A 27,089-nucleotide genomic window follows, 5' to 3' on the forward strand; every position below is an offset into this window, starting at 1 on the left:
AATGAACTGAGTTCCTTTGGAACAAGAAAGAGGTCTTAAAAATAAGGTATAGCCTGAGTTTGAAACTATAGAAGGATGCAGAGTGACTAAATACAGCCACATGGACAGTCTTCTTCCTCAGCAGAGCAATTATAGGTTCTTTTTAGTTTTTCTGTATATTTTTCTGTCTTATCCCCCAATTTTTGTGAACATGAATTATTTTCATCATCAAAAAAAGTAGTCTGACCAGATAATGGTGCAGTGGATAGTGTGTCTGCCTGAGATACAGAGGACCCAGGTTTGAAACTCCAAGGTCTCCTGCTTGAGCATGGGCTCATCTGGATTGAGTTTGGGCTCACCAGCTTGAGTGCAGGGCCTCTGGCTTGAAGCTCAAGGTCGCTGGCTTGAGCAAGGGGTCACTGGTTTGGTTGGAGCTGCCCTTGTCAAGGCACATGAGAAAGCAATCAATGAACAACTAAGGTGCCACAAATGGGAATTAGTGGTTCTCATCTCTCACTTCCCGTTTGCCCATCTGTCTCTCCATCCCTCTCTCTCTTGCTAAAAAAACAAACAAACAAACAAGAAGAACAAGTTTTATGTTTTCAAAAGCTACCACATTCTTACATAAACAAAAGATAGTATGAAAAAATCACTTATCTCATCTCAGCAAATACAATTTTGGTGTGAGGGCATCCTGTATCAGTCATCCAGTATCACCATAATGCTGTGTAACAACCATGAAATCTCAGTGGCACACAATAGTACACTGTGGATTGTCTGAGGTTCCTTTGCTTTAAGAATCTCATAACTTTCTGAGACAAGTAACCTAGACAGGTCATGTTCTTTTCTTGATGAAGCACAAAAGAGCCACTCAAACCATGTCAGGCCTTCTAGCCTGGAATGGCTCTGGTACGTGGTTACTGTGACCCACATTACATTAGCATTAGCAAATCACATGGCTGAGCACACAGACAAGGGAAGGACATTCAAGTCATCTATCAAAGGGCACAGAACCAAGAAGAGATAGATTCCCTAAAGACAATAGCTATTTGTGTTAAGTAAATAAAAATGTTCATTTGGACACAAATGAAATTAACTTCCCACAGAGGCATCTCTTGGAAGACTCTTGGTAATGTGTGTTTTGTTATTGCTGCATCTTAGAGTTATACACACTCACTCTACTGAGTGGCTCTTTCTATGTCTTCAGATCCTGGCCAATGTGATCATCTTCATCTGTGGGAACCTGGCAGGAGCGTACCACAAGCACCTCATGGAACTTGCTCTGCAGCAAACATATCAGGACACGTGCAATTGCATCAAGTCCCGGATCAAGTTGGAGTTTGAAAAACGTCAGCAGGTAAAATGATTTCAATCTTCCACAATTTTTAGGCATTATGAAAATGATGTTGTTACTGTTAATATCAAGTATGCAGTTCATTCATTCATTCATGGGCTACAGAAAGAATCCTGGAGCAGCCTGTGCCCAACCTGGGCTTTGTGCTGGGCAGAGTTATAAAGCAAAGAGCAGAGAGGGCCCAGGAATCCCAGGGTCATCCATATGCAGACATGACAGTTACAACAACAGCCATTAACATGTGGCTGGAGAACTTCAAATAATAATAATAATAATGCTTCGTTAAGGCACTGACTTTTAGTGAACCCCAATTTTCCTATGATAGTGTTTGTAGCAATATGCCTGAGCTGAAATCTTAGTTTCCCTCTCTCTGTACCATGGGATGAAATGATCTCATTCCCTCTTGAGGGAGATGATAGGAGTTGGAAGGGAGGGCCTAGGAGAAACAAGTTGTAGTGTCAGAGGCTAACTGTGGTTGCTAGGGGTGCTGCGTAGAAACATTCACCAGGGAAATACACAGATTATGATAAAGTGTTGAAAAAATAAGAGAGACAAGTTGGACGTGTGAGAGGCAAAGCCATATGGTATCATCTAGGGTAGTGGAGATCTGGTGAAACAGGCATACTTGGAGGGGAAACCATCCAAACACAGGGGAACCTGTATTTGACATTCTTGACTTCAGTGAAGATAGGCTAGCCGTGTGAATAGTTTTGTTTTTCTTGGGTTTCTGCATTCGTCACCAGGAACCAGTTCCTGTCTATACAGGCAATGGTTAGCATAACACTATGTGGACATTGACTTACCTTACTGGGAGCATTCATCACCGTACCTATGAAGTTACCTATATCTGGCACATAGAAGATCATTTATTATTTGTCAAATTGTATTGAGTTAGTCCATTTTAAAAGATTACATCAACATGTATTGTGATGATGGGAGTGAAAAATCCATTAAATTTTGATGCTAGATTTATTTGTGTGTGAACTGATAAGTAGTCATCAAATTCCTTTTTGATAACAGAGAGTTCAGTTTATTCAATCAACAAGCATTGATTGAGCATGTATTTGGGTTTGGCATGATTCTAGACACTGAGATACGACCATAAATATTGCTTCCCCACTGGTGTTATTAGCAAATCTCAGGGTTTGTTTTTTAAAAGCTTTTTCTGTTCCATGTATAGCCAAAGTATTTGGTAATTGATATTTAATTTTTTGGTCTGTATGTATATCAAACTCTGGATTCAACATTAAGAGAAATAGACATATCTCTTAAGGTTTTCTTTCTCAAACAGTAGTAACTGGATTAGGTTGGCCCTGACAGATATATTTAACTTTCTTTTCCATCACCTCCAGAATCTACTTCAAAATAGCAAAGGTTAGGGAGAACTGAAATTTCAAGTAGACAGATTATATAACCTAATATTTATAGTACCAGCTTTGACAAAAGCAGTAAGTCAAGCTACTGACCTCATCTGTACTGCATACTTTTCTGAAGAGACTTTGCGTAGCCAGAACCAGATGTCACTCCTTGTCATGTTGATCTGTGGCATCCAAGTGGTCAGACAGACTACACTTTGACCTTACATAGCTCAAGAACTGGACCAATGTGACATCCCTTGTGCTAATGACTCTATGGGACCATTAGGGAAGGTATTGTAAAGGCTTTTACTAGTTTCATTTTAAAGGAGTCAATGATCCTTTTTAAAATAAAGAGAAAGAGGACACTTTGCAAAAAAGTAAGATTTATATTTTAAAATTTTAATAATATATCATTTTACCTCATAAATATATTTTATCAACTATATTGAAAGTCATCTCCAGGGTCTGGTGCCCAGATTATAGTACTTTTCTTGTTAGGGCTACAGGAAATGTGTTTCTAGAATTAGATGTTCTTTTTTTTTTTTTTTGGCCAACATGTAAATACATGAGAATGAAAAATTCTCTTAGTTAACAAAATCCATAAGATATGATCTGACAGTGATAAGGAGACAAATAAAAATTGGCCAATGCCAGTTATACAAAGAAACAGTCCCTGAGGCATCTGACTGACCAAATTAATGACCCTGGGTCCCGCATATCACTTCCTGCCCACCCGTCACCACACACCATCTTTGCTCCATCTACAGTCTCCACGGCAAGCAGTAGTGCCCTTAAAAGTGTTTCACTCAGGGGTAGGGTGTATTCGGAGCAAAACAATTTATTTCAGCACCAATTTGGATAAAATTAATACTGTTCGTTTTAATATTCCATAGGTCCAATGACTAGAGAAACAAGAGAGAGAAAAGAGTGAAACACAAACATACTTAACATGAGGCAGGGTTCCCCCTATGCAGGAACCTTGCAGTGGTCTTAGCCTAGGCTCCACCCGGCAGCCCTTTCTGTTCATGGGTCACCAGGAGTCAAAATGTAGTAGCCATATTGGTAGCTGCCCGAGAGCTTGTTGCCACACTAAGTGTCTCAGGGGTTCATTTCCCAGGGACATCATACCTCTAGCAGGCTTGCATAAGCCCCATTCCTGCCATACTGAAACTAGACGGTGAATTCTTTGGTGACAAGGGCCATCTATTAATTTATTAATTTTCTTTATATTCTTAGAACATATACAGTTCCTTGCATGGAGTAGGCAAGGGGATGTACTCTTAAACATCAGCTGTCGAAATGTATCAATATACTCTGCGCCTGCTTTTCCCCTCTCTTTCTCGATGTTCAACCTTAACCATGCAACTATTAAATATGTATGTACTTATCAGTCATCCCACAACTATATCCTTTGACACATTGGACTCCTGAGTATACTCATACCCACATGATGCACTATTCATAATAAAACTCACCCCCTGTCTCTTCTGGACTTCTCTGCAGGTTAAATATAATCTCTGAATACTCCATACCTTGTAATTGCTCTGAATGAACCCAGAAACTATCAGATGTGTCTTCTCATTATGAGGCTCAGTTTTATCATCATTCACTAAAGTAACACTAGTCATGTTAAATCTTCAAATAAAAGAAAGATAAATAGAAAAATGTGCACCTCCTATTCTTCCAGGCCTATATTCCTCTCCCCAAAAGTTTCTAGCATAATTTTGACTGACGTATTTTTACAAACTTGGATTATTTTAGGCTCAATGTCATGAAAGTGATCAACATCCTTCAGTAGGGAATGTACAGACAGAATTTTTTTCCCCTGTATGTTATGAATGATACAGTTTTACATTAAAAATAAAATGCAAACTTGAAATTACCCAGCCTGTTACCTTGATCCAGATCTGCTAAGAACTTATATTTTAACCAGTTGTGCTTGGCTCATGGATACAGTTGTGATGACAGTTTGCAGAATAATAGAAATTATCCTACAAATTAAAATGCTTGGCTCACGGATACAGTTGTGATGGGCAGTTAGCAGGATAATGGATCTTTAAAGCAGTGCTAGATTTTGATTTTGATGAGTATAGCACTTAACATAATTACTCTTTCAGATCTTTGCTGGTGAATTTTATTAACAAGAAGAGGGGAAAATGTTCAGGGGGAACATTTAGGAGTGGATGTTCCAAAGGGTGGTCAGTGCACAGAGACAAATGCCAGCAACAGAGTCGGCTCTTTAAAAAGGAGCAGGCAGATGCAGAAACACTCAAACCTTGGGCTCTGAAGACATAAAGCTTCCAAATAAGTGAGCTTTCTGTAAAGTTATGAGTGGGATTTGGAATGTTTTATTGAAAAACGGAAGGAAATCCTTTCATGAGAAAGCAGCAGTGTGCTTCATCAGCTGATATAAATGAACAAAAAATGCGACAACTTCCATGAGAGAGAACTGATGAAGCTCTCAAAGTTGTGTGCTGCTGAATAATTGAAAACTTAAATTATTTAAACTTGCTATTAAGTAAGCTTTGCTTTTTATATGCTTTCATGACAAATATTCCTATCACTTCCACTGTAAATTAACATTTATAGCTACCGTCTTCTGCCTTTAGTGATATCATGATTTTATTTTATTTCATTGGGAAATGAATAATATAAGAATGAAGACTAGAGAGACCAAATCAATAATAGTGTGCAAAAAAAAAAATAGAACGATATCAATTTTATGGTATTTTGTGGGTATTTTTTCTAAAGAATGAGTTTAATCATTTCATCTCTTACTGTCTTTCTTTACTGGTGCAATAGAGCAATGGGCTGGAGTGCCTCCTAAATCTAAAGAATTAATAGCTAATACAACCTTCCCACTGAGAAGGGATTTGGAGAATTTGCAGTTCTGTGGCTTCAGAGATTAGCCTTCTTCACCAGGACACCCCTTGACTAGAGAGATGAGGTGTTTGAAAATCAGGAATTTGCCTGACCTGTGGTGGCGCAGTGGATAAAGCGTCGACCTGGAAACGCTGAGGTCGCCGGTTTGAAACCCTGGACCTGCCTGGTCAAGGCACATATGGGAGTTGATGCTTCCTGCTCCTCCCCCCTTCTCTCTCTCTCTCTCTATCCCTCTCTCTCTCCTCTCTAAAATGAATAAATAAATAAATAAAAGAAAATTAAAAAAAATATATATATATATAAAAGAAAATCAGGAATTTGCTACCATGCATATTTCCATTATCACTTACACCCTGCAAGGCAGGACCCAGGTCTGATGTTTCTGTCATACCCCCTATCCCAGGGCAGTGCTCAGGATTTGGGAAGGCAGGGAACTCACATGCTTTCCTGAAGCCCAAAGCCCTTTACAAGTGGGAGGTTCAGCACTTGTCCGGGATGATGAAAGGGAGCCAACCTGTCCAGTACATCTGCCCCATGAGTCTCAGAATTTGTGAATCTTAATGTATTCTGCTCAGATTAGATTGGAAAGAAGAAAAAAAAAAGGCAAATCAAAACCACAGTGATTTCCCAGCATCCCAAGCTTAGAAAAAAACAATGTAAAATACAAACTTTTTTTTTTTTTTTTGTATTTTTCTGAAGTTGGAAACAGGGAGGCAGTCAGACTCCCGCATGCGCCCGACTGGGATCCACCAGGCACGCCCACCAGGGGCGATGCTCTGCCCATCTGGGGCGTAGCGCTGCCACAATCAGAGCCATTCTAGCGCCTGAGGCAGAGGCCACAGAGCCATCCTCAGTGCCCGGGCAAACTGCTCTAATGGAGCCTTGGCTGCAGAAGGGGAAATGAGAGACAAAGAGGAAGGAGAGGGGGAGGGGTGGAGAAGCAGATGGACACTTCTCCTGTGTGCCCTGGCCGGGAATCAAACCCGGGACTCCCGCACGCCAGGCCGAGCTCTATCACTGAGCTAACCGGCCAGGACCAAACTTTTTTTCTTGCTGACAAGATCATGGCATAAGATACAGATATATATTTTTTTCTTCTTGATGAGTTATCTTTCTGTGTTCTATTATAATATGATGTTTCCTTTGTTATATATTTTAATATTTCTTTTTTTTTTTTTTTTAGTGTTGCTATTTTTATTTTTATTTTTTTTTTCATTTTTTTTTTTATTTTATAATTTTATTTTTTTAATGGGGTGACATCAATAAATCAGGATACATATATTCAAAGATAACAAGTCCAGGTTATCTTGTCTTTCAATTATGTTGCATACCCACCACCCAAAGTCAGATTGTCCTCTGTCACCTTCTATCTTGTTTCTTTGTGCCCCTCCCACCCCCTATCCCTCTCCCATTCCCCCCTCCCCCCCGTAACCACCACACTCTTATCAATGTCTCTTAGTTTCACTATTATGTCCCACCTACGTATGGAATAATACAGTTCCTGGTTTTTTCTGATTTACTTATTTCGCTTCGTATCATGTTATCAAGATCCCACCATTTTGCTGTAAATGTTCCGATGTCATCATTTCTTATGGCTGAGTAGTATTCCATAGTGTATATGTGCCACATCTTCTTTATCCAGTCATCTATTGATGGGCTTTTTGGTTGTTTCCATGTCCTGGCCACTGTGAACAATGCTGCAATAAACATGGGGCTGCATGTGTCTTTACGTATCAATGTTTCTGAGTTTTGGGGATATATACCCAGTAGAGGGATTGCTGGGTCATAAGGTAGTTCTATTTTCAGTTTTTTGAGGAACCACCATACTTTCTTCCATAATGGTTGTACTACTTTACATTCCCACCAACAGTGGATGAGGGTTCCTTTTTCTCCACAGCCTCTCCAACATTTGCTATTACCTGACTTGCTAATAACAGCTAATCGAACAGGTGTGAGGTGGTATCTCATTGCCGTTTTGATTTGCATTTCTCTAATAGCTAAAGAAGATGAGCATCTTTTCATATATCTGTTGGCCATTTGTATTTCTTCCTGGGAGAAGTGTCTATTCATATCCTCTTCCCATTTTTTTATTGGATTGTTTGTTTGTTTGTTGTTGAGTTTTATGAGTTCTTTGTATATTTTGGATATTAGGCCCTTATCTGAGCTGTTGTTTGAAAATATCATTTCCCATTTAGTTGGCTTTCTGTTTATTTTGTTATCAGTTTCCCTTGCTGAGCAAAAACTTCTTAGTCTGATGTAGTCCCATTCATTAATTTTTGCCTTCACTTCTCTTGCCATTGGAGTCAAATTCATAAAATGCTCTTTAAAACCCAGGTCCATGAGTTGAGTACCTATGTCTTCTTCTATGTACTTAATTGTTTCAGGTCTTATGTTTAGATCTTTGATCCATTTTGAGTTAATTTTTGTACAGGGGGAGAGACTGTAGTCCAGTTTCATTCTTTTGCATGTGGCTTTCCAGTTTTCCCAGCACCATTTATTGAAGAGGCTTTCTTTTCTCCATTGTGTGTTGTTGGCCCCTTTATCAAAAATTATTTGACTATATATATGTGGTTTTATTTCTGGACTTTCTATTCTGTTCCATTGGTCTGAGTGTCTATTTTTCTGCCAATACCATGCTGTTTTGATTGTCGTGGCCCTATAATAGAGTTTGAAGTCAGGTATTGTTATGCCCCCAGCTTCATTCTTTTTCTTTAGGATTGCTTTGGCTATTCGGGGATTTTTATAGTTCCATATAAATCTGATGATTTTTTGCTCTATTTCTTTAAAAAATGTCATTGGAAGTTTGATGGGAATTGCATTAAATTTGTATATTGCTTTGGGTAATATAGCCATCTTGATTATATTTATTCTTCCTAGCCAAGAACAAGGTATATTCTTCCATCTCATTATATCTTTTTCGATTTCCCTTAACAATGGTTTATAGTTTTCATTATATAAGTCCTTTACATTCTTTGTAATGTTTATTCCTAAGTATTTTATTTTTTTTGTTGCAATCGTGAAGGGGATTATTCTTTTGAGTTCCTTCTCAGTTGTTTCATTGTTGGCATATAGAAAGGCTATTGACTTCTGTATGTTAATTTTGTATCCTGCGACCTTACTGTATTGGCTTATTGTTTCTAGTAGTCTTTTTGTGGATTCTTTGGGGTTTTCGATGTATAGGATCATATCATCTGCAAAAAGTGATACCTTTACTTCTTCTTTTCCGATATGGATGCCTTTTATTTCTTTGTCTTGTCTGATTGCTCTGGCTAGAACCTCTAGTACCACATTAAATAAGAGTGGAGAGAGTGGACAACCTTGTCTTGTTCCTGATTTAAGGGGGAAAGCCTTCAGTTTAGTGCCATTAAATATGATGTTAGCTGATGGTTTATCATATATGGCCTTTATCATGTTGAGATATTTTCCTTCTATACCCATTTTGTTGAGAGTCTTAAACATAAAATTGTGTTGTATTTTATCGAAAGCCTTTTCTGCGTCTATTGATAAGATCATGTGGTTTTTGTTCTTTGTTTGGTTGATATGGTGTATTACATTAACCGTTTTACGTATGTTGAACCATCCTTGAGATTCTGGGATGAATCCCACTTGATCATGATGTATTATTTTTTTAATATGTTGTTGTATTCGATTTGCTAGTATTTTGTTTAGTATTTTAGCATCTGTATTCATTAGAGATATTGGTCTGTAGTTTTCTTTTTTTGTGCCATCCTTGCCTGGTTTTGGTATGAGGGTTATGTTGGCCTCATAAAATGTGTTTGGAAGTATTGCTTCTTCTTCAATTTTTTGGAAGACTTTGAGTAGAATAGGAACCAAGTCTTCTTTGAATGTTTGATAAAATTCGCTGGTATAGCCGTCAGGGCCTGGACTTTTATTTTTGGGGAGGTTTTTAATGGTTTTTTCTATTTCTTCTCTACTGATAGGTCTGTTTAGGCTTTCTGCTTCTTCTTGACTCAGTCTAGGAAGGTTGTATTGTTCTAGGAATTTATCCATTTCTTCTAGGTTGTTGAATTTAGTGGCATAAAGTTTTTCATAGTATTCTACAATAATTCTTTGTATATCTACGGTGTCCGTGGTGATTTCTCCTCTTTCATTTTGTATTTTGTTTATATGAGTTCTTTCTCTTTTTTCCTTGGTAAGTCTTGCCAAGGGTTTGTCAATTTTGTTGATCTTTTCAAAGAACCAGCTCCTTGTTCTATTAATTTTTTCTATAGTTTTTCTGTTCTCTAATTCATTTATTTCTGCTTTGATTTTTATTATCTCCTTTCTTCGGCTGGTTTTGGGTTGTCTTTGTTCTTCTTTTTCTAGTTCCTTAAGGTGGGAAGTTAAGTGGTTCACTTGGGCTCTCTCTTGTTTGTTCATATATGCCTGAAGCGATATGAACTTCCCTCTTATCACTGCTTTTGCTGCATCCCATAGATTCTGATATGTCGTATTGTCATTTTCATTAGTCTGTATATATCTTTTGATCTCTGCACTTATTTCTTCTTTGACCCATTCATTTTTTAAAAGTATGTTGTTTAGTTTCCACATTTTTGTGGGATTTTTTTCCTCTTTTTTGCAGTTGAATTCTAGTTTCAAGGCTTTATGATCAGAAAATATGCTTGGTACAACTTCAATTTTTCTGAATTTGCTGATATTGTTTTTGTGGCCCAACATATGGTCAATTCTTGAGAATGATCCTTGTACACTGGAGAAAAATGTATACTCAGTCACTTTGGGATGAAATGTCCTGTAGATGTCTATCATATCCAGGTGCTCTAGTGTTTTGTTTAAGGCCACTATGTCTTTGTTGATTCTCTGTTTGGATGACCGATCTAGAGCCGTCAGCGGTGTATTGAGGTCTCCAAGTATGATTGTATTTTTGTCAGTTTTTGTTTTAAGATCAATAAGTAGCTGTCTTATATATTTTGGTGCTCCTTGGTTTGGTGCATATATATTAAGAATTGTTATGTCTTCTTGATTCAGTGTCCCCTTAGCCATTATGAAATGGCCATTTTTGTCTCTAAGTACTTTTCCTGTCTTGTAGTCAGCATTATCCGATATGAGTATTGCTACACCTGCTTTTTTTTGGATGTTATTTGCTTGGAGTATTGTTTTCCAGCCTTTCACTTTGAATTTGTTTTTATCCTTGTTACTTAGATGAGTTTCCTGTAGGCAGCATACAGTTGGATTTTCTTTTTTAATCCATTCTGCTACTCTGTGCCTTTTTATTGGTGAGTTTAATCCATTTACATTTAGTGTAATTATTGATACTTGTGAGTTCCCTATTGCCATTTTATATCTTGCTTTCTGTTAGTTTTGTGTCTTGTTTGATCCTTCTCTTTCGTTTTTCTATCTTTTGTTTTTATTTGGTTGTATTCCATACATCTTTCCTCTGTTGCTATCTTTTTTATCTCATGTGCTTCTGTGGTGGTTTTTTCAATGGTGGTTACCTTTGAGTAATGAAAAGGGTCCCTACCCTGTTCATTGTAGCAAACTATTTTGTGAGTACTTTTGCACTCCATCGTCCTTTGCTACTGTTAATCTCCGTCTTCTCCCCCTCTTTCTTTTTGTTGTTGTCACAGTTTAAATTTGGTTTTATTGTGTTCTTCTTGGAGCTTTTACTTGTGGCTCTGTTTTTTTTTTGTTCTTTGTATCTGATTGGAGAACCCCCTTTAGTAATTCCTGGAGTGGGGGTTTTCTGATGATAAATTCCCTCATCTTTTTTGTATCTGTGAATGTTTTTATTTCGCCTTCGTATTTGAAGGATAGCTTTGATGGGTATAGTATTCGTGGCTGAAAGTTCCTCTCTTTCAGGACTTTAAATATTGGGGTCCACTCTCTTCTAGCTTGTAGAGTTTCTGCTGAGAAATCTGATGATAATCTAATGGGCCTTCCTTTATATGTTGTATTCTTCTTTTCCCTGGCTGCCTTGAGAATTTTTTCTTTGCTGTTGGTTTGTGTCAATTTCATTATGATATGCCTTGGAGTAGGTTTGTTGGGGTTAAGAAAACATGGAGTTCTGTTTGCTTCTTGAACTTGAGGCTTTAGTTCTTTCCACAGGCTTGGGAAGTTCTCATCAATTATTTGTTTAAGTATGTTCTCCATTCCATTTTCTCTCTCTTCTCCCTCTGATATACCTATTATTCTTATGTTATTCTTTTTGATGGAGTCAGATAATTCTTGTAGGGCTATCTCATTTTTTTTAATTTTTGAGTCTCTTTCTTCTTCTCTCTGTTGTGCCTCAAGTTGCTTGTCTTCTATTTCACTAATCCTCTCTTCTATCTGACCTGTTCTATTAGCTAAGCTTGTTACTTAGTTTTTCAGCTCGTGAATTGAGTTTTTCATCTCTGTTTGATTTGTTTTTATAGTTTCAATTTCCTTGGACATATATTCTTTGTGTTCATGGAGTTGTTTTCTGATCTCCCTATATTGCCTTTCTGTGTTTTCTTGTATATCTCGGAGGATTTTTAGGATTTCTATCTTGAATTCTCTGTCATTTAGCTCCAAGGTTTCCAATATATTAAATTTTTTCTCCATAGATTTTTCCTCATCTAGCTGTGTTACCTCTCTTTCTTTTGTATCCATGATATTCGATTTTCTCTTCCTTAATGGCATCTGAGGGTGGTTTTGTTGATAGTATTAATGAGATTTAATAAAGAATAAAAAGTTAAAAAAATAAAAAAATAACAAATCGAAAAGAGTTGTTTTTTTTAAAAAAAATTAATAATGAAATAAAGAAAAATAAAATAAAATAAAAATTGTTTAAAAAAGGAAATTATTCCCCCCCTCTTTTTTTCCTCTCCTCTCCTCTCCCCTTTTTCTTGAGAAAATCTTGTGGTGGACTGTGAGTTATAACAAACAATGCCTGTGATGGAGGGCCTGAATTGGGGAAAAGTAATAAAGAGGCAAAAAAGAGAAAAAGAAAAAAAAAAAAAAAGGAAAAAAAAAAAAAAAGAAAAAAGAAAAAAAAAAAGAGCGTATGGACCCACAAAAAGCAAATAAGGAAAAAATTTGGGTCAAGAATAAAATGATTTGCTTTTAGGTGTTGGTTTTCTAAGAGTTATGATGAGAGGAATAAGAGGAAAATGGAAAAATGGGGGGACAAATTAAAAAATTACTATTGTATTTAGTGGAACAAGAACTAGATAATATGGAGAGCCAAGGATGGGAGCACTGCTAGTGAGTTAAAAAGGTGAAGTAAAAACCCCCCAAAATGCCACAAACATAGGTTTGAGTCCCAAATAAGATAATTTGTTTGTTATTGAGGTTTGAATGAGAGGAGATGTAAAGGAGAAAGGAAGAAACTAATATAGAGGGAGAGAAGAAAGAGAGAGAGAGAAAAAAAGAGGGAACCACTAAAAGAAGAAAAAAGAAAGGAGAGAGAGAGAGAGAGTTAAGGGTTTTGGAGTGCAACCCTCATAGAGAGAAAGGAAGAGAAGAGAAATGATAATGGGAGATGTAACACTTATGGGTAGTGTAGTTCAAGGAGAGGAGAGAGTAAGACCGGTAGAGAGTTAATCGGCCAAATTGGAGGAGGAAAAAAAAGTCTCAAGAATGAAGATAAGAGAAACAAACGAACAAATATAATAAAATGGGATAGGTTATAAAGTCTGCAGATTATTCTTGATTTTGAGAGGTTATCTTCTTGCTTTTTCTTTTCTCTTCCTCTTCCTGGTCGGTGACTCTGTACCCCGGGTTCTGCCCCTTTGGCACGCTCAGGTAGAGGTTTGCAGTTGATAAGTCTCTATGGCAATGTCATGTATTGTGCTTTATTCTCGTTGGGAGTCGAGGCTCATTAGCATTTATAGGCTCCGACAGTGAGAGAGTCCGTGTTCCTGGAGCCTTTCTCCTAGTCTTTCCTTCCTCAATTAGTAGCCTGATAGTCCAGGTATGGGGTTGCTGCTGCCTCTGCCTGGATAGTAAGAGGCTCAAATTGCTGGCAACTCCCCACTCTATTTCCACTCAGCACAGGGCTCTGGGTAAGGCTCAGTCAGTCAGAGCTGCTAGCATAATCAGGCGGGCTTTCCGCCCACTCGAAGACCTCTGGCTCTGCCACTCTATCCGGTAACACAAGCGGGCGCCCACTTCCGGGGCGCTTGGAGGAAACTCTCACTCACTGTCTGCAACCAGGATATCCGGCCAGCAGTCTCACGCTCTGAGTGAAACCCCCAACCGCAGGGAAAAGTTGCAGCGTTGGAATTGAGTCTTGCTCTGTCCCCGTGTGCGGCTTTTGCAAGGCGCTGGGGCGGCCCAAGATTCCGCTTTGGCCCACACAAAGGCCCCTGACTCTGCCCCTCTCTGCGATAACACGGGCGCGCACTGCCGAGGCACTCGGAGGAATCGCTCACTCCTTATCTGCGCGCGCAAACCAGGATATGAGGCCGGCCGCGGTTCCCTCTGAGTGAAACCCTCACCAGCACGGAAAATCTCCACCGTTGGGATTAGTTCTCACTCCCTCCCGTGCGTGGCTTTCCCAGGGCGCTGGGGCTGCCCAGAGACTCTGCCCTCAGCCCACAGAAAGGCCTCTGACCCTGCCTCTCCGTGGGGCAACACGGGCACCCACTTCCGCGGCTTAGGAAGAAATCTCTCTTCCACTAACTGCGCACCGACCAGGAGACCGGGTAAAATGGCCGCTCCGCTTGTCTTTCTTTGTTTGGGTTTTGCGTGAGTGTTAGCTTGTATTGCCCGGGTTGCCACAGGATCAGATTTTCCTCGGCTTGGATCTCTGAGCCACAGCCTGGTTCGGCCGTTTTTGCTGCGGCGGCCTGGATCTATTCACCCCCTTTGCCCGCCTCAGTTTCTATATTCACAGTTACCAGAGAAAGCCGCCCTGTTTAGGTTAGTGAGGAAGGCGGAGCATTTCTTACTCCCTATTTCCTTCGGGGTTTGGTTATATATTTAGCCAATTTTTCACTCAATCATACCTTTGGGTGTATTGCGAAGAATCTGGAAGCTCCAAGTATAGGTTTTTCTGTTTCTGGTTGAAGATCTTGTTGAGTTTTGGGGGAGATTTATCGGTATTGCTTCCTACTCCGCCATTACTCTGACGTCATCTCTATTTTAATATTTCTTAGGCCAAACCTATTTTAGCCATGATTTTGTTTCTATGTCCCTATCCCAGTAACTTTATGATTGTAATTGCTGTATTTTGCATTACTCTGTATCTTACAAGATCACCATCCCTCTTCTTTTTATATATTTTTAACTTCTTTTTATATATTTCTATATATATTTAGAGTTAGATTTAAACATTTTTGTCTGTTTAAATTTTCTGCATAATAATGGAATTATTTTTTTCAGGTTCCTAAATATGTTCCTTTAACCTTTGCATTCAGAAATATTCGATTTCTTTATTTTTGAGAACATACCATTAAATCAGTCAACAAAGTTTTTAGGATTTTCTCTGCAAAGTTCTCACACAGTTTTAATGTTTATTCTGAAATTTTGATAGATTTTTGTGCTCTTGTGAAGAGGTTATCTTCTGTTCAACATGACTTTTACTTGATAGTAAATATATAGTATTATAAATACAGGGATGCTATTGCAATATATGCTTATCTTGTTTTCCTGACACTCAGGAAATTCTCCATTCACTCTAGTCACGCTTCCTTCCTGAACCCGTGTACAATAATCACATGCAAACTGCACTTTATGGAGTTTTTTTTACCTTTAATTATTGATAATGTCTGGTATCAAAAGCCTTCAAAGCTGGCTGCAGTGAGTGACATTATTCTGTGGTGTGTCTTTGTTGGTACCTGTGTTTATAGAAATGCCCATTATTTTGTTTAAATGCACATTAAATGCACACATCTTTTAAAAAATATTTTGATGATTTTTTCTGGTTTCTTTAAACATTTGAGTTTTTCTTAGCCATGCCGTTTTGATTTTTTTAAAACCTCTACTTACTTTGGTTTCTAGAGAGATACATATAGACCATTTGCATTGTTGTAGTAATCATTATTTCATATCTAGTATCTCTTATTTTGTTCCTTGACACATAGTGCAGTTTTTCTTAAATTTTTATAACAGTGTCATTCTATATTGTATTTCCTTTTTCTTTTAAATGTGATTTATAAGACCTCTATTTTTAAAATATCTTGTAAACACTTTAGAATATCCACCAACATTTTAATATTATAATTATTATTTATCTAAATGGTCCCAATAGTGCGTATCTATGCCCTTTCTTGCTAATAAACATTCCAGTTTATCTTATTTTAAATTAATTAATTAAGAAAAATGTTATATTTTCTTAGCAATCTCATGAATGTCTTCATTTCTGCTTCCTTCCACTCACCACTAAATTTCTTGAAAAAGTGGCTACTCTTTCTGTTCCCTTCTGACCCACTTCCTAACTGCACTATTCATCTGCCATCAAAATTCGCTTTTCAACTTGCTAAATTTAAAGACATTCTTCACCCTAGCTTTCTGCAGGATTGATGTTTGTGCCCACATTTTTGTCTACTTAGGGAAAAATATTCTTGGAGGAAAGGACCAAACCTCCTCTTGTGGTTCCCATCATCTGGAACCATTCTGGGTCTCTGGCATTTTTCTGTCCACATTCTTCTTAGACACTTTTCCATTTCTGTCCACCCGGGCATACACATGTTCTGCAGGTTCTGCAGGGAGGCATCTTTGCTCCATTCCCGTGTTAGTCAGCCTTTAGCGCCTCATACATTTCCGGTCATCCTGTCTGGATTAATTTTTTAAAAAGCACTAGTCCAGACCCATTTCTCATGACCACTGCAAACTCAGAATGTTCAAACTCCAAGATTCCTCAAGCTACACTCGTCTGACATCTCCCTACTTCTGTTAGTGAGCCAACCCTCTCTACCTCACCCTAACTCTGAATCTCCCCTCTATATCTGGGCTATCTCCTTCGCATTCCCCACAGAATCAATTGCTCTGTGGTATAGTTTTTATTTGCCATTCTCACTGCCCCTGCCTTAGGATGTCACTGCACTCTGCCCTCATCAAATTTATGCCATACAATAGTGTCATGTTCATCTTCCCAAGGCTCGTATCTGCGCAGAACTAAGCTTGTAAACACCCTGGGTTGATTAACAATGCAGTGCTCTTACTGGTGTTCTCTGACTTATTTGCTGAGAGGCAGTATTGTGTAATGGCTTTGCTTCTTCATTGTTTGGTTTTGAAGCTTTCCTGGTCCTTCGTTTCCTCATCTTTAGAATGGAAGTGTTATTCATTCAGGCTGGTATAACAAAGTACAATGAACTAGGTAGTTTGTTGAGAGGAGATATTTATTACTCAGAGTTTTGGAGGCTGTAAACCCAAAATTGGGTGATCAAGTTCTGCTTAGAATCCTCTTCCATGTTGCAGATGGCTGACTTCTCCCTGTGTCTTCACATGGAAAAAGGGGTGAGGGTGCTCTGTGGGGCCTCTTCTAAGAATATCGGCCCCATTCATGAGTGTTCAGCCCTTATGGCCTAATCCCTTCTCAAAGATCTCGCTTCCTCATACTGTTACATTGAGGGGTAGGATTTCTACATATAAACTGTGGGAGGGCACAAAAATTCAGTCCATAGCAATGGAGCTATGACCTTACCTACCTCAGTAGAGTTGTGATTATCTTATACATTTTTATTATCATTCAAAGAGCTCACTAAGATATATCTATGTGCATAGATATACAAATTTTATATTATTTCTATATATGTGAGCTCACTATACAAATAAATATACATATATGTGCTGGATAAACATATATTGGTTTATATATTTATAAATATATATTTAATATATGTGTTTTATGCTATTTATTATATAATATATACCATATATAATATACGATATATATCATATACATGTATATGTGTATATTAACTATAACATATATGTATATAATTCCAAATGTTCTAAAGAGAGTCCACAGAAAGTAGCTGACACTTTCTATCAGGGCAGAAGAACAGCTGAGGCTCATCGGATGAGGTACTGACTTCCCTGGGAAATTTTTAACATGATAATGAAAGCAGAGACAGCACCTGCATCTTTAAAGACCTAAGAACAGAGGGCCGGTACAACCCCTGAAAGCTGGAGGGTACTTTTTTGAGCCACAAGACTCTGAGGAAGGAAATGTTGAAAACTGGGGAGACTCAAGAACATCCCAGTGAGAGAGCTGTGGGGAGGAAGCTGCCCCTGGTGAACCACCACATGGCCAGTCAACAAATTCCTAACATTGTTACCTTCTTTTCAGTAATATCTTTATCTTCATCCTCTTAAGTTATTATTTATGGACATTTCTTTATACTGAAAAAAAATAGGAGGAAATGATAAGACACTCAAGTTATGGCCTGAATCTTTGTTTATTCAGCAGGCGCTCCAGGGGTCCATATTGGACTCATTCTTCTGTTGCTAATATTTCATTCTTAAGGATAAAGAGAAATCCTGAAAGCTTCCAGAAAGAAAAAAAAACACAACAAAAAACAGATGAACCACTGTGGGACAAAAGTCAGATTTGCATTTCTCATAAACAACACCAGATGTTAAAAAACAGTAAAGCAAAATCTTAAAAGTATCCTAAAAATGTTTTTTGCACTTTGATTTGTGAACTAAGTCAAACTATTATTTATAAATGAGGTTCAAGTAAAGATTCTCAGGCACACATCGACTCAAAGCACAACCCACACAGGTGTTATGGCATGAAAATTTAAAAATTTTTTTCCAGTAAAACACACAAAAAATTAAACAGAAAAAGGAAAAAAGGTTGGGGGATTAAATAAATTTTGTGAGCCATGATACTGGTAAAGGTTATGAGATATGATTAAATAATTGTTGCCTAATATAAAAATACCACTACTTATTAAAACAGAAAGAAAAACAAAAGTTTAATATTTTAAAAATGGAATCAGTTCAGCTTGGGAGTTTTTGAGGTCAGAACCATCCTGTCTAGAAGAACTCCTTATTTCCCGAGCAGCAGCAACAAGAGGAATGATTTACACCATTGCTTTGAGTCATGGTGACTACATCAATTTCAAACATTAAAAGAGAGTTTTAGATTTTTTTGTACTTATCAAGATAAATCATGGTTTAAGTTTGAAAAACTGTCTTTTAGTGGTAATACAAAATTCAGTGCAGGGGAAAAAAAAGACATTGCTTATATAAGGACAAGCTATCTTGAATTATGCAGTCTGGCACACTGAGTCTTTAATATTTTTCTTCTATCATGTGCAATAAAATCTTAGCTTAAGGACCAGGGAAATAGTCCTTATTACACTGAAGCTATGAAAGTCAGAATCCTCTGAAGCACATTCTACATCTCAGCATTATTGGTATTTGCATTTACATAACATTTTTCATCTAGAGGAACTGAGTTCTTTATAAACATCATAAATACCACATTGCACAGAAAGGTCTCATATGGTGGTGCTATAGCCATAAATACATAGAGCAAGGAACTACTGAGCCTTAGCAAAAGCTTGCGCTTGATGGGCAATTTCACTCAACTTCCTGCAGGCAAGACTCAAGCATAAGTTTTATTTGGGAATAATTTGCGCTTGGGACCATTTATTTTCACCTCATCATCTGGATGCATTCAATCTGTAGCTTTTCCCCTGTGAGAAAGTTGCTATAGGAAGGTTTGGTGCCCTCATAAAGGGTAAGGCTCTTCATTCTAACCAGAATTTCCTCACTGAGCAGACCACTCTGTCCTTCTTTTGAATATATGGGTGTACCTTTCAACTGCTAGCATAAGGAGCTCTGCCAGGTAAGGTGACTGTAAAAAACACCTGTTACACCTGTTGTTTTCTGTTGTAGTTGGTTGGTTGGTTTGGTAACTTCTCTGTGTCTCTGTTTCATGATCTGTAACATGTAAGCAGTGGTAGCATCGACCCATAGGGTTGTTCTGGGGACAAAGTATACATGACAGTGTGGAGCAGCCTGACACAGCAAGCATGCCGTGCACATGGGCCCTAAGCCACTTGGTGGAAATTGTATGGAGATTGAACCTCACTGGCTTCCATGAGCTATCAATTAATGGCTTTGCATAGGGATCCATCTATTGTATGAATGCTCAGAAACAACCTAAATATTACAGGAAAAAAAGTAGCCACAAATGTACACTTTTGGAAATTTGTGATGCTTTTGACACATCTTGAAAATTAAAGAAATAGTACCTAACTAGGTGGTGCGTCATGAATAGAGCATCAACTTAGTTCGAAATCCCAACATTGCTGCCTTGAGTGCGGGCTCATTCAACTTGAGCATGGAATTGTAGACATAACCCATTGGTCGCTGGCTTGAGCCCAAAGTTCTCTGGCTTGCAGCCCAAGGTCGCTGGCTTGAGCAAGGGGTCACAGGCTCAGTTGAAATCCCCTGGTCAAGGCACATTTGAGAAAACAATCAACAAAATATTATGGTACTGCAAGTATGAGTTGATGCTTCTCATCTCTCTCCCTTTCTGTATGTCTGTCCCTGTCTGTTCCTCCCTCTCACACCTTCTGTCTCTCTCTCACTAAATAAAAAAGAAAAAAGAAAAATAAATAACAACTCTGGGAAGGTGAAGAGGTACTGAGGATGAAGGCTCTAAATCAGCTAATGTGTTGCTTGATATTTTCCTCCTATTTGTGTCTTCTCTTCCCTCTCCATCATTTGGCAAATTTTTGGAAAGAATTAAAGATCTACAAGAAGCATCAGTTCTAATCGTTGCAGGATGTCCTTGACTTTTGCTGTTTCCTGGTGTTCTCTTTTTCTGCATCAAAGTATGTGTCAGGCTTGAAGTGCTAATGTCGGGCTTGAAGTGCAAAGCAACGGGATAACCAGATTCTCTGCCTTCCTTCTCTCTTCTCTTGGAGGAGCCCTTCTAAGGGCAAGTGTACAATGCTACAAATGATGTCAGTGCTCAGGGGCTTCAGTTTCCACACATGTAAATAAAGGCTCTGCCTAGCTCATTTTATTAGCTTAATACTCTCAATATATAACCATCATGGCAATATTTTATCTTTTTAATGACTGAGTAGAATTTCATCATATGTATAAAAAGAAGAAGAACTGTCTGATTTCACTCAGATGTTATATATAAAGCAAAAAAGCAACAGATGAACAAACAAAATAAACATACAAGCAGAATAGCAAACTCATAGATTCAAACAACAGAATGGTGGTTACCAGAGGGGAAGATTTGCGGGGAGAACGAAGAGAGTAAAATGGTGACAGAAGTAGACTAGACTTTGGTTTGTGAGCATACATGCACTAGAAATGCCAGAGTAGAAAGTTATACCCTGAAATTTCTATCATGTTATTAACCAATGTTACCCCAATAAGTTTTATAAAGAAATGAGGGCTCTGAACCCCAATAGACTTACATGCATTGTGTTTTCTAATATTATGTTCTGTCTTTCAGAACCCTTCAAAAGAAAACTCTATTACTGGTTTCCTTCTCTTTATTTTTTACTGCATCTCAAGTTCTGGCTGTGGTTTTGAGGTGCTTCCATTAAGCTTTTCACTCCTTGCTCTCTGTGGACCTTCATTTCTATGCTGTGGGCATGGCATTCATTTCTCATAGCATATTAGTCCTATTTTCACTAATTATTTCCATGAGTTATAAATATTCATGCATGCTAGTTACAAGAAACTCTTCAGAGCAAAGCATCAAGATAAAAGAGTTTCTTAAGTGAACAGGTATTTTTGCATTTGCAAGGAAGAGCATAACTATGGTACATAGTAAAAATACTCTTTAGCTTAAAAATACTGTACATTTTACCATAAATATCAACTGATGACGCAAGAATATTGATAGCCCCATGCTGGTGGTTTCAGGTAAGGAGCCCCCCACAGGGTATGTTTCATGGCAATAGAAAAAGGCAGAATTCTCTAATAATTAAGAAAATCTTGGTCAAGTAATATGCTTAATTTCAGAAAAACTGACTTATTGTGAGAATTGAAAACATAAAAATGCATATAATAAACCTGTCTCAAGTCATAAAACCTAGAAAATTTTAATTAGAGATAAAATGCATTAAGAACATTTTGTGTCATCTAATAGAATTTTGATGAGCAAAAGGATATTAAGTTTGTAAAGTGAGCTATTTCTGCCATTGTAAGCAAAGTAGATTTGCTGTCAAGTTCTGAAAATTAATGGAATTGGATAAAGGTCTTTGTCTCACAGCTATGGCTGAAGCAAACAAACAATGGCTTAGAAGATAAGCTACTAGAAGTTACTATGCATAAAACTAGTCTAATAAATTTGAGTGATCTGTTATAAGTCACTTCTCTGGCTAAGAAATGCTATCATTTTTATGTGCTCAGAATCACACAAGTGGGAGCCACTTAAATTTAGAGCTCTATATCGCCATTGAAGGAATTCTTTGTGTTGTTTTCTCAAACAAGGTGATAACTATGAAATATGAAAAACAGAGGTAACATTATTTTCCTGTTTTAATTCTCATTTGGGTAACAACTGAGTGAAAGGTTCTTCCTGATCTCTTAGAAGTACATATATTGTGTTGAGGTGGAGCAGAACAGTGATAGAAAAATCAACCCCATTGTTAACATTCTGACTTCATATAGGATTAAACATGGAAATTTGAGTTCCCTGGACACTGTATTTCTTTCTAGATGCACTGTTAGTTTAAAGCAAACAGAGCTGAAATTTCAATGTTCTTCATCAAACATGGTCAGTGTAACAACTTCTGAGTCTGGGGGATCTAAGTGTAGCCTTTACTAAACTACTACTATTGTATATATCTTTATAGATAGAGAGAGAGGGAAATGGAACTATGTGTTTTTTTCTGTTGTTCCTCTTTGTAGCTGTGGAGGAATATGAGCTGAAGATATGTAATGTGCAGTATTTCAAGTGAGGGGGACTTGCTGGTCCAACGCCTCTACATGCTGGCATGTACCAGGGTTTGGGTCTCCAGTCTGTTTTTTGTCACTCACTCCCTTGGCGTTTGAAGCCATCCATACACTGACAAGACGATAGCTTTGCTCTCTCCCCTGAAAACCTGACTTAAATTTCAACAACCAATTCCATGTTTTCATTGGAATGTTTAATGAGCATCTCAAACATAACATAATCAAAATGGGATCTTTGATTTCTCCCAGACCTAGTTTTCTTCTGTTTTCCTCTCAGTAAATGATACCCCATTCACCCAGTTACTCAGGTCAGAACTCTAGGAGAAATTATAACGGACTCCTTCCTTTTTCTCTTTCTGTTCACATCTAGACAAGCAGCAAATGGTGTGAGCTCCGCCTTTCCGTACACCCAAACCCACAGACCTCCCTTATCACCCTCATTCATGCCACTTTTCTTTTCTCTGGACTTCAGCATTAGCTAAATTGTTCTAGGTCAATTCTTCTCCCCTCCATTATATTCACCACACAGCAACATATCAAGCCTTTAAGAAGTCCTTCAGGTGCTGTTTGTTACTCCTCATCTTAACTCAAGAGAATGGAATCTAAATCCCTATCCTTGCTCTATAAAGCCCAGAATGATCTGGCACAGAGTTGAGTCTCCAACCTTATATTCTATCACTTTTTTCTTCCGATTAAGGACTTAGGATTCTGTTTTTCCCAGGCTGGGTGCATTTCCCAAAAGGGCTTTGACTCTCTGTTCCCTTTGCTCCTGCTTTCCTCCCATTAAGTCTCTAATCCAGTGCCAGTGCCTGGTGATGATTGTGTGACTGTACTATCTGATACAGCACTGCCATGATCCCTGATTTCCCAACCCCGAATTATTGTTTCATGGTACTTGTCAAAGCATTATACCATTTCCCTTTTGTTCTTTTCTTTATCCTCCCTTTTTTCTTGTTTTTTTATTTGTTTGTTTTTATCTATATCAGAAGTTGGGGGCTATTTATCTAAAGGAACAGATCATAAACAATTTAGACTTTGTAGGCCATGAGGCAAGACCAAGCTACTGTCCTCATCAAAAGGCATATTGCTGCATGCACACACATATACACACACTTTCATTTTAAAATATGAAAACTATTCTCAGTTTATGGGCCATCCAAAAATAAATGGGATTTAGCCCATGGGCCATAGGTTGATGACCCCTGGTTTTTATCATTCAATAGGAAGTAAGAAAATAAGCACCATTATGGGAGGAATTTAGAAATTTTAGTTTATCACTATTTTCATGGCACCTAGAAAACAAAGATTCAAAGCAACCACAATAATATGTTCAAAATTTAAGAAAATATGCTAAAAGAAGTTAGGAAAGTGTGATAACAATGACTCACGAAATAGGAAACATCAATACAGTGATAAAACTTATAAAAAGAGCCTGGGCCGGTTGGCTCAGCGGTAGAGCGTCGGCCTAGCATGCGGAGGACCAGGGTTCGATTCCTGGCCAGGGCACACAGGAGAAACGCCCATTTGCTTCTCCACTCCTCCACCGCGCTTTCCTCTCTGTCTCTCTCTCCCCCTCCCGCAGCTAAGGCTCCATTGGAGCAAAGATGGCCCGAGCGCTGGGGATGGCTCTGTGGCCTCTGCCTCAGGCGCTAGAGTGGCTCTGGTCGCAACATGGCAGCACCCCAGAGGGGCAGAGCATCGCCCCCTGGTGGGCAGAGCATCGCCCCATGGTGAGCGTGCCGGGTGGATCCCGGTCGTTGCATGTGGGAGTCTGTCTGACTGTCTCTCCCTGTTTCCAGCTTCAGAAAAATGGAAAGAAGAAAAAAAAACTTATAAAAAGAGTTAAATGGAATTTCTGGAATTAAAAGTTAAATAGCCAAAATAAAATATTTACTAAAGCAGGTCAACAGGAGATCTGAATTTGGCAGAATAAATAATCAGTAAACTTGAAGATAGAGCAATAGATAATATGCAAACCGAAGACCAAAGAGAAAACATAATAGAAAAAAGTGAACAAGTTTCATGGAAATGCAGGATAATCAAAAGAAAACAGAAAGAGCAAGGGAAAAATGTCTCATCACTTACAAGAGAACCCTAATATGGTTAACAGCTAACTTCTCTAAAGAAACAACAGAGACCAAAAGGCAGGTGGATGACATATTCAAAGTACTTAAAAGAGAAAGAATGGTCAACCAAGAAACTCGGGTTAAGAAGATAAGTAGGCCCTGGCCAGTTGGCTCAGTGATAGAGTGTCGGCCTGGCGTGCAGGAGACCGGGTTCGATTCCTGGCTGGGGCACACAGGAGAAGCACCCATCTGCTTCTCCACCCCTCCCCCTCTCCTTCCTCTCTGTCTCTCTCTTCCCCTCCTGCAGCCGAGGCTCCATTGGAGCAAAGATGGCCCGGGTGCTGAGGATGGCTCCGTGGCCTCTGCCTCAGGCGATAGAATGGCTCTGGATGCAACAGAGTGATGCCCCAGAGGGGCAGAGCATCGCCCCCTGGTGGGCATGCCAAGTGGATCCCAGTGGGGCACATGCAGGAGTTTGTCTGACTGCCTCCCCGTTTCCAACTTCAGAAAAAAAAAAGAAGATAAGTAAAACAAACTATAAATATATACTTGTTATTCCCTTAACTTCCTTAAAAGATAATATTTTATACAATAATAATTATAACAAGATATTATTGGCATCCTAACATATAGATCTTTATGTATATCACACTATTATATCAATAATTATAAACAATAATTATTAGTGTGTGCAACAATAATAGTACACAAAGGGAAACAATAAGTAAAAATTGAGAACATGATCCTAAATTTCATATAAAAGCACAAGTGACACAGAACAGCCAAAACTATATGAAAAATAAAAACAAATTTAAAGACTCACTCTTCCTGATTTCAGAACTGTATGCAAAGCAGTAGTAATAAAAAAAAGTGTAATATTGGCACAAGGATAGAAGAAGTACTGATCAATGTAATAGAATTGAAAGCCCCCCCCACACACAAAAATCACAATTACAGCCAACTGATGTTTGACGAGAGTGCCAAGATAATTCAATGAGAAAAGAACACTGTCTTCTGTAAATGGTATGACCAATGAATATACATATTTAAAAGAAGGCAGTTGAACCCTTGCTTTATACCATATACAGAAATTACTCAATTGTTAAAGAATCTAACTATAAGAGCTAAAACTATAAAACTCTTAATAGAAAGTATTACATAAAGCTTCATGACCTAAGATTAAGCAAGATTCCTTAGACATAATACCAAAAGCACAGTAACAGTAGGAAATATGGGTAAGTTGGACTTCACCAAAATTGAAATCTTTTGTACTTCAAAGGACACATCAGAATAGTGAAAGCACAACTCACACAATTTGAGGAAATATTTGTGAATCATATATCTGAGAAAGGACTTGTATTTATAATATATAAAGAAACTTACAAGTCAATATTAAAAATCCAAATATTCCAACTGAAAAGAGCAAAAAGTATTTTAATACATATTTCTCCAAAGTGATACACAGATGGCCAATATGCACATTAGAAGATACTCACCACCTGTGGTGGTGCAGTGGATAAAACGTAGACCTGGTAAACGCTGTGGTCTCTGTTTCAAATCCCTGGTCTTGCCCTGTCAAGGCACATACAGGAAGAAACTACTGTGAATTGATGTGTTGATGCTTCCTGCTTCTTTCCTGACTTTCTCTCTCTCCTCTCCCTTCTCTTTCTAAAATCAATAAATAAAATTAAAAAAAAAGATATTCATCATTTGCATTCCAGGAAATGCAAATCAAAACTACAATGAGATATAACTTTCCAGTCACTAGGATGACTACCATCAAAAAGGAAATGACAGGTGTTGGGGATGATGTGGATGAATTGAAATCCTCTTACACTGTTGGCGGGAATGTAAAATGATGCCCCTGCTTTGGACTACAGTGTGGCAGTTCCTCAAAAGTCTAAAAATAAAGTTACCCTGTGAACCAATAATGCTATTCCTGCATGATTGTTCCCAGCAGCACTATGCATTATTAATAATGACCAAAGAGTGGTAAGAACCAAGATTTCTATGAGTTTAGAAATCTGGATTCACCCTGCTGCTTCCCCACGTGGTCCTGCATGGCGTGACATGCCTCTTGTTTCTAGGATCTGTGAGGATAAAAACTTCTTTCTTAATGACTGTCATTTCTGTGTCTCTGTGTCTTACCACACCCGATTAAAACAACTCTGTGGTGCATTTTAAACTGGCCCTCAGTAAATGACAGCTGCCATCACTGTGAGTATTAAGTTGTGGTCTTTTATCATTTGCACCAAGTCAGAAAGAATGAAGGTAGATGATTAACTTAAAATCATGGATAGTAATGCCATGAGGAATCTGCCGTCTCCTTATTTCATCTTAGTGACAATGATCTTCCTCTTTTTGACAGGGAAATTGACTTTTAATTTGTAAGAAAAGAAAAGCTTTACCTAACTCCTTTATCTAGGTTTATGCTGTATTCATTATTGACAGCTGTCAATAATATTAACATCATCAATCACCATCAATCATCATCATTATCATCATCAAACTACTTCCCTCAGAAGTCACTGTTGTATGGCATGGTACTCTGTAGTTATTTGGATGCTCTGTAATTGTCTTTGTTCTTCTTTTGTCCTCACAGGCAGTTTGCTTTCTGTGTATACACATACACATGCATGT

The 27,089-nt window shown here is 38.2% G+C and overlaps 1 protein-coding gene across 2 annotated transcripts in view; it reads left to right on the forward strand.

Moving 5' to 3' along the window:
* Window positions 1-27,089, forward strand: part of ADCY2 (adenylate cyclase 2) — a 420,264-nt gene that overhangs the window by 233,408 nt on the left and 159,767 nt on the right. For both annotated transcript variants that reach the window (XM_066243472.1, XM_066243482.1), the window contains exon 4: window positions 1,187-1,336. In XM_066243472.1, the coding sequence (XP_066099569.1) occupies window positions 1,187-1,336 (150 nt within the window). The remainder of the gene's footprint in view (window positions 1-1,186; window positions 1,337-27,089) is intronic.

The sequence above is a fragment of the Saccopteryx bilineata genome, chromosome 1, assembly GCF_036850765.1.
Source record: "Saccopteryx bilineata isolate mSacBil1 chromosome 1, mSacBil1_pri_phased_curated, whole genome shotgun sequence".
Taxonomy (NCBI): Eukaryota; Metazoa; Chordata; class Mammalia; order Chiroptera; family Emballonuridae; genus Saccopteryx; species Saccopteryx bilineata.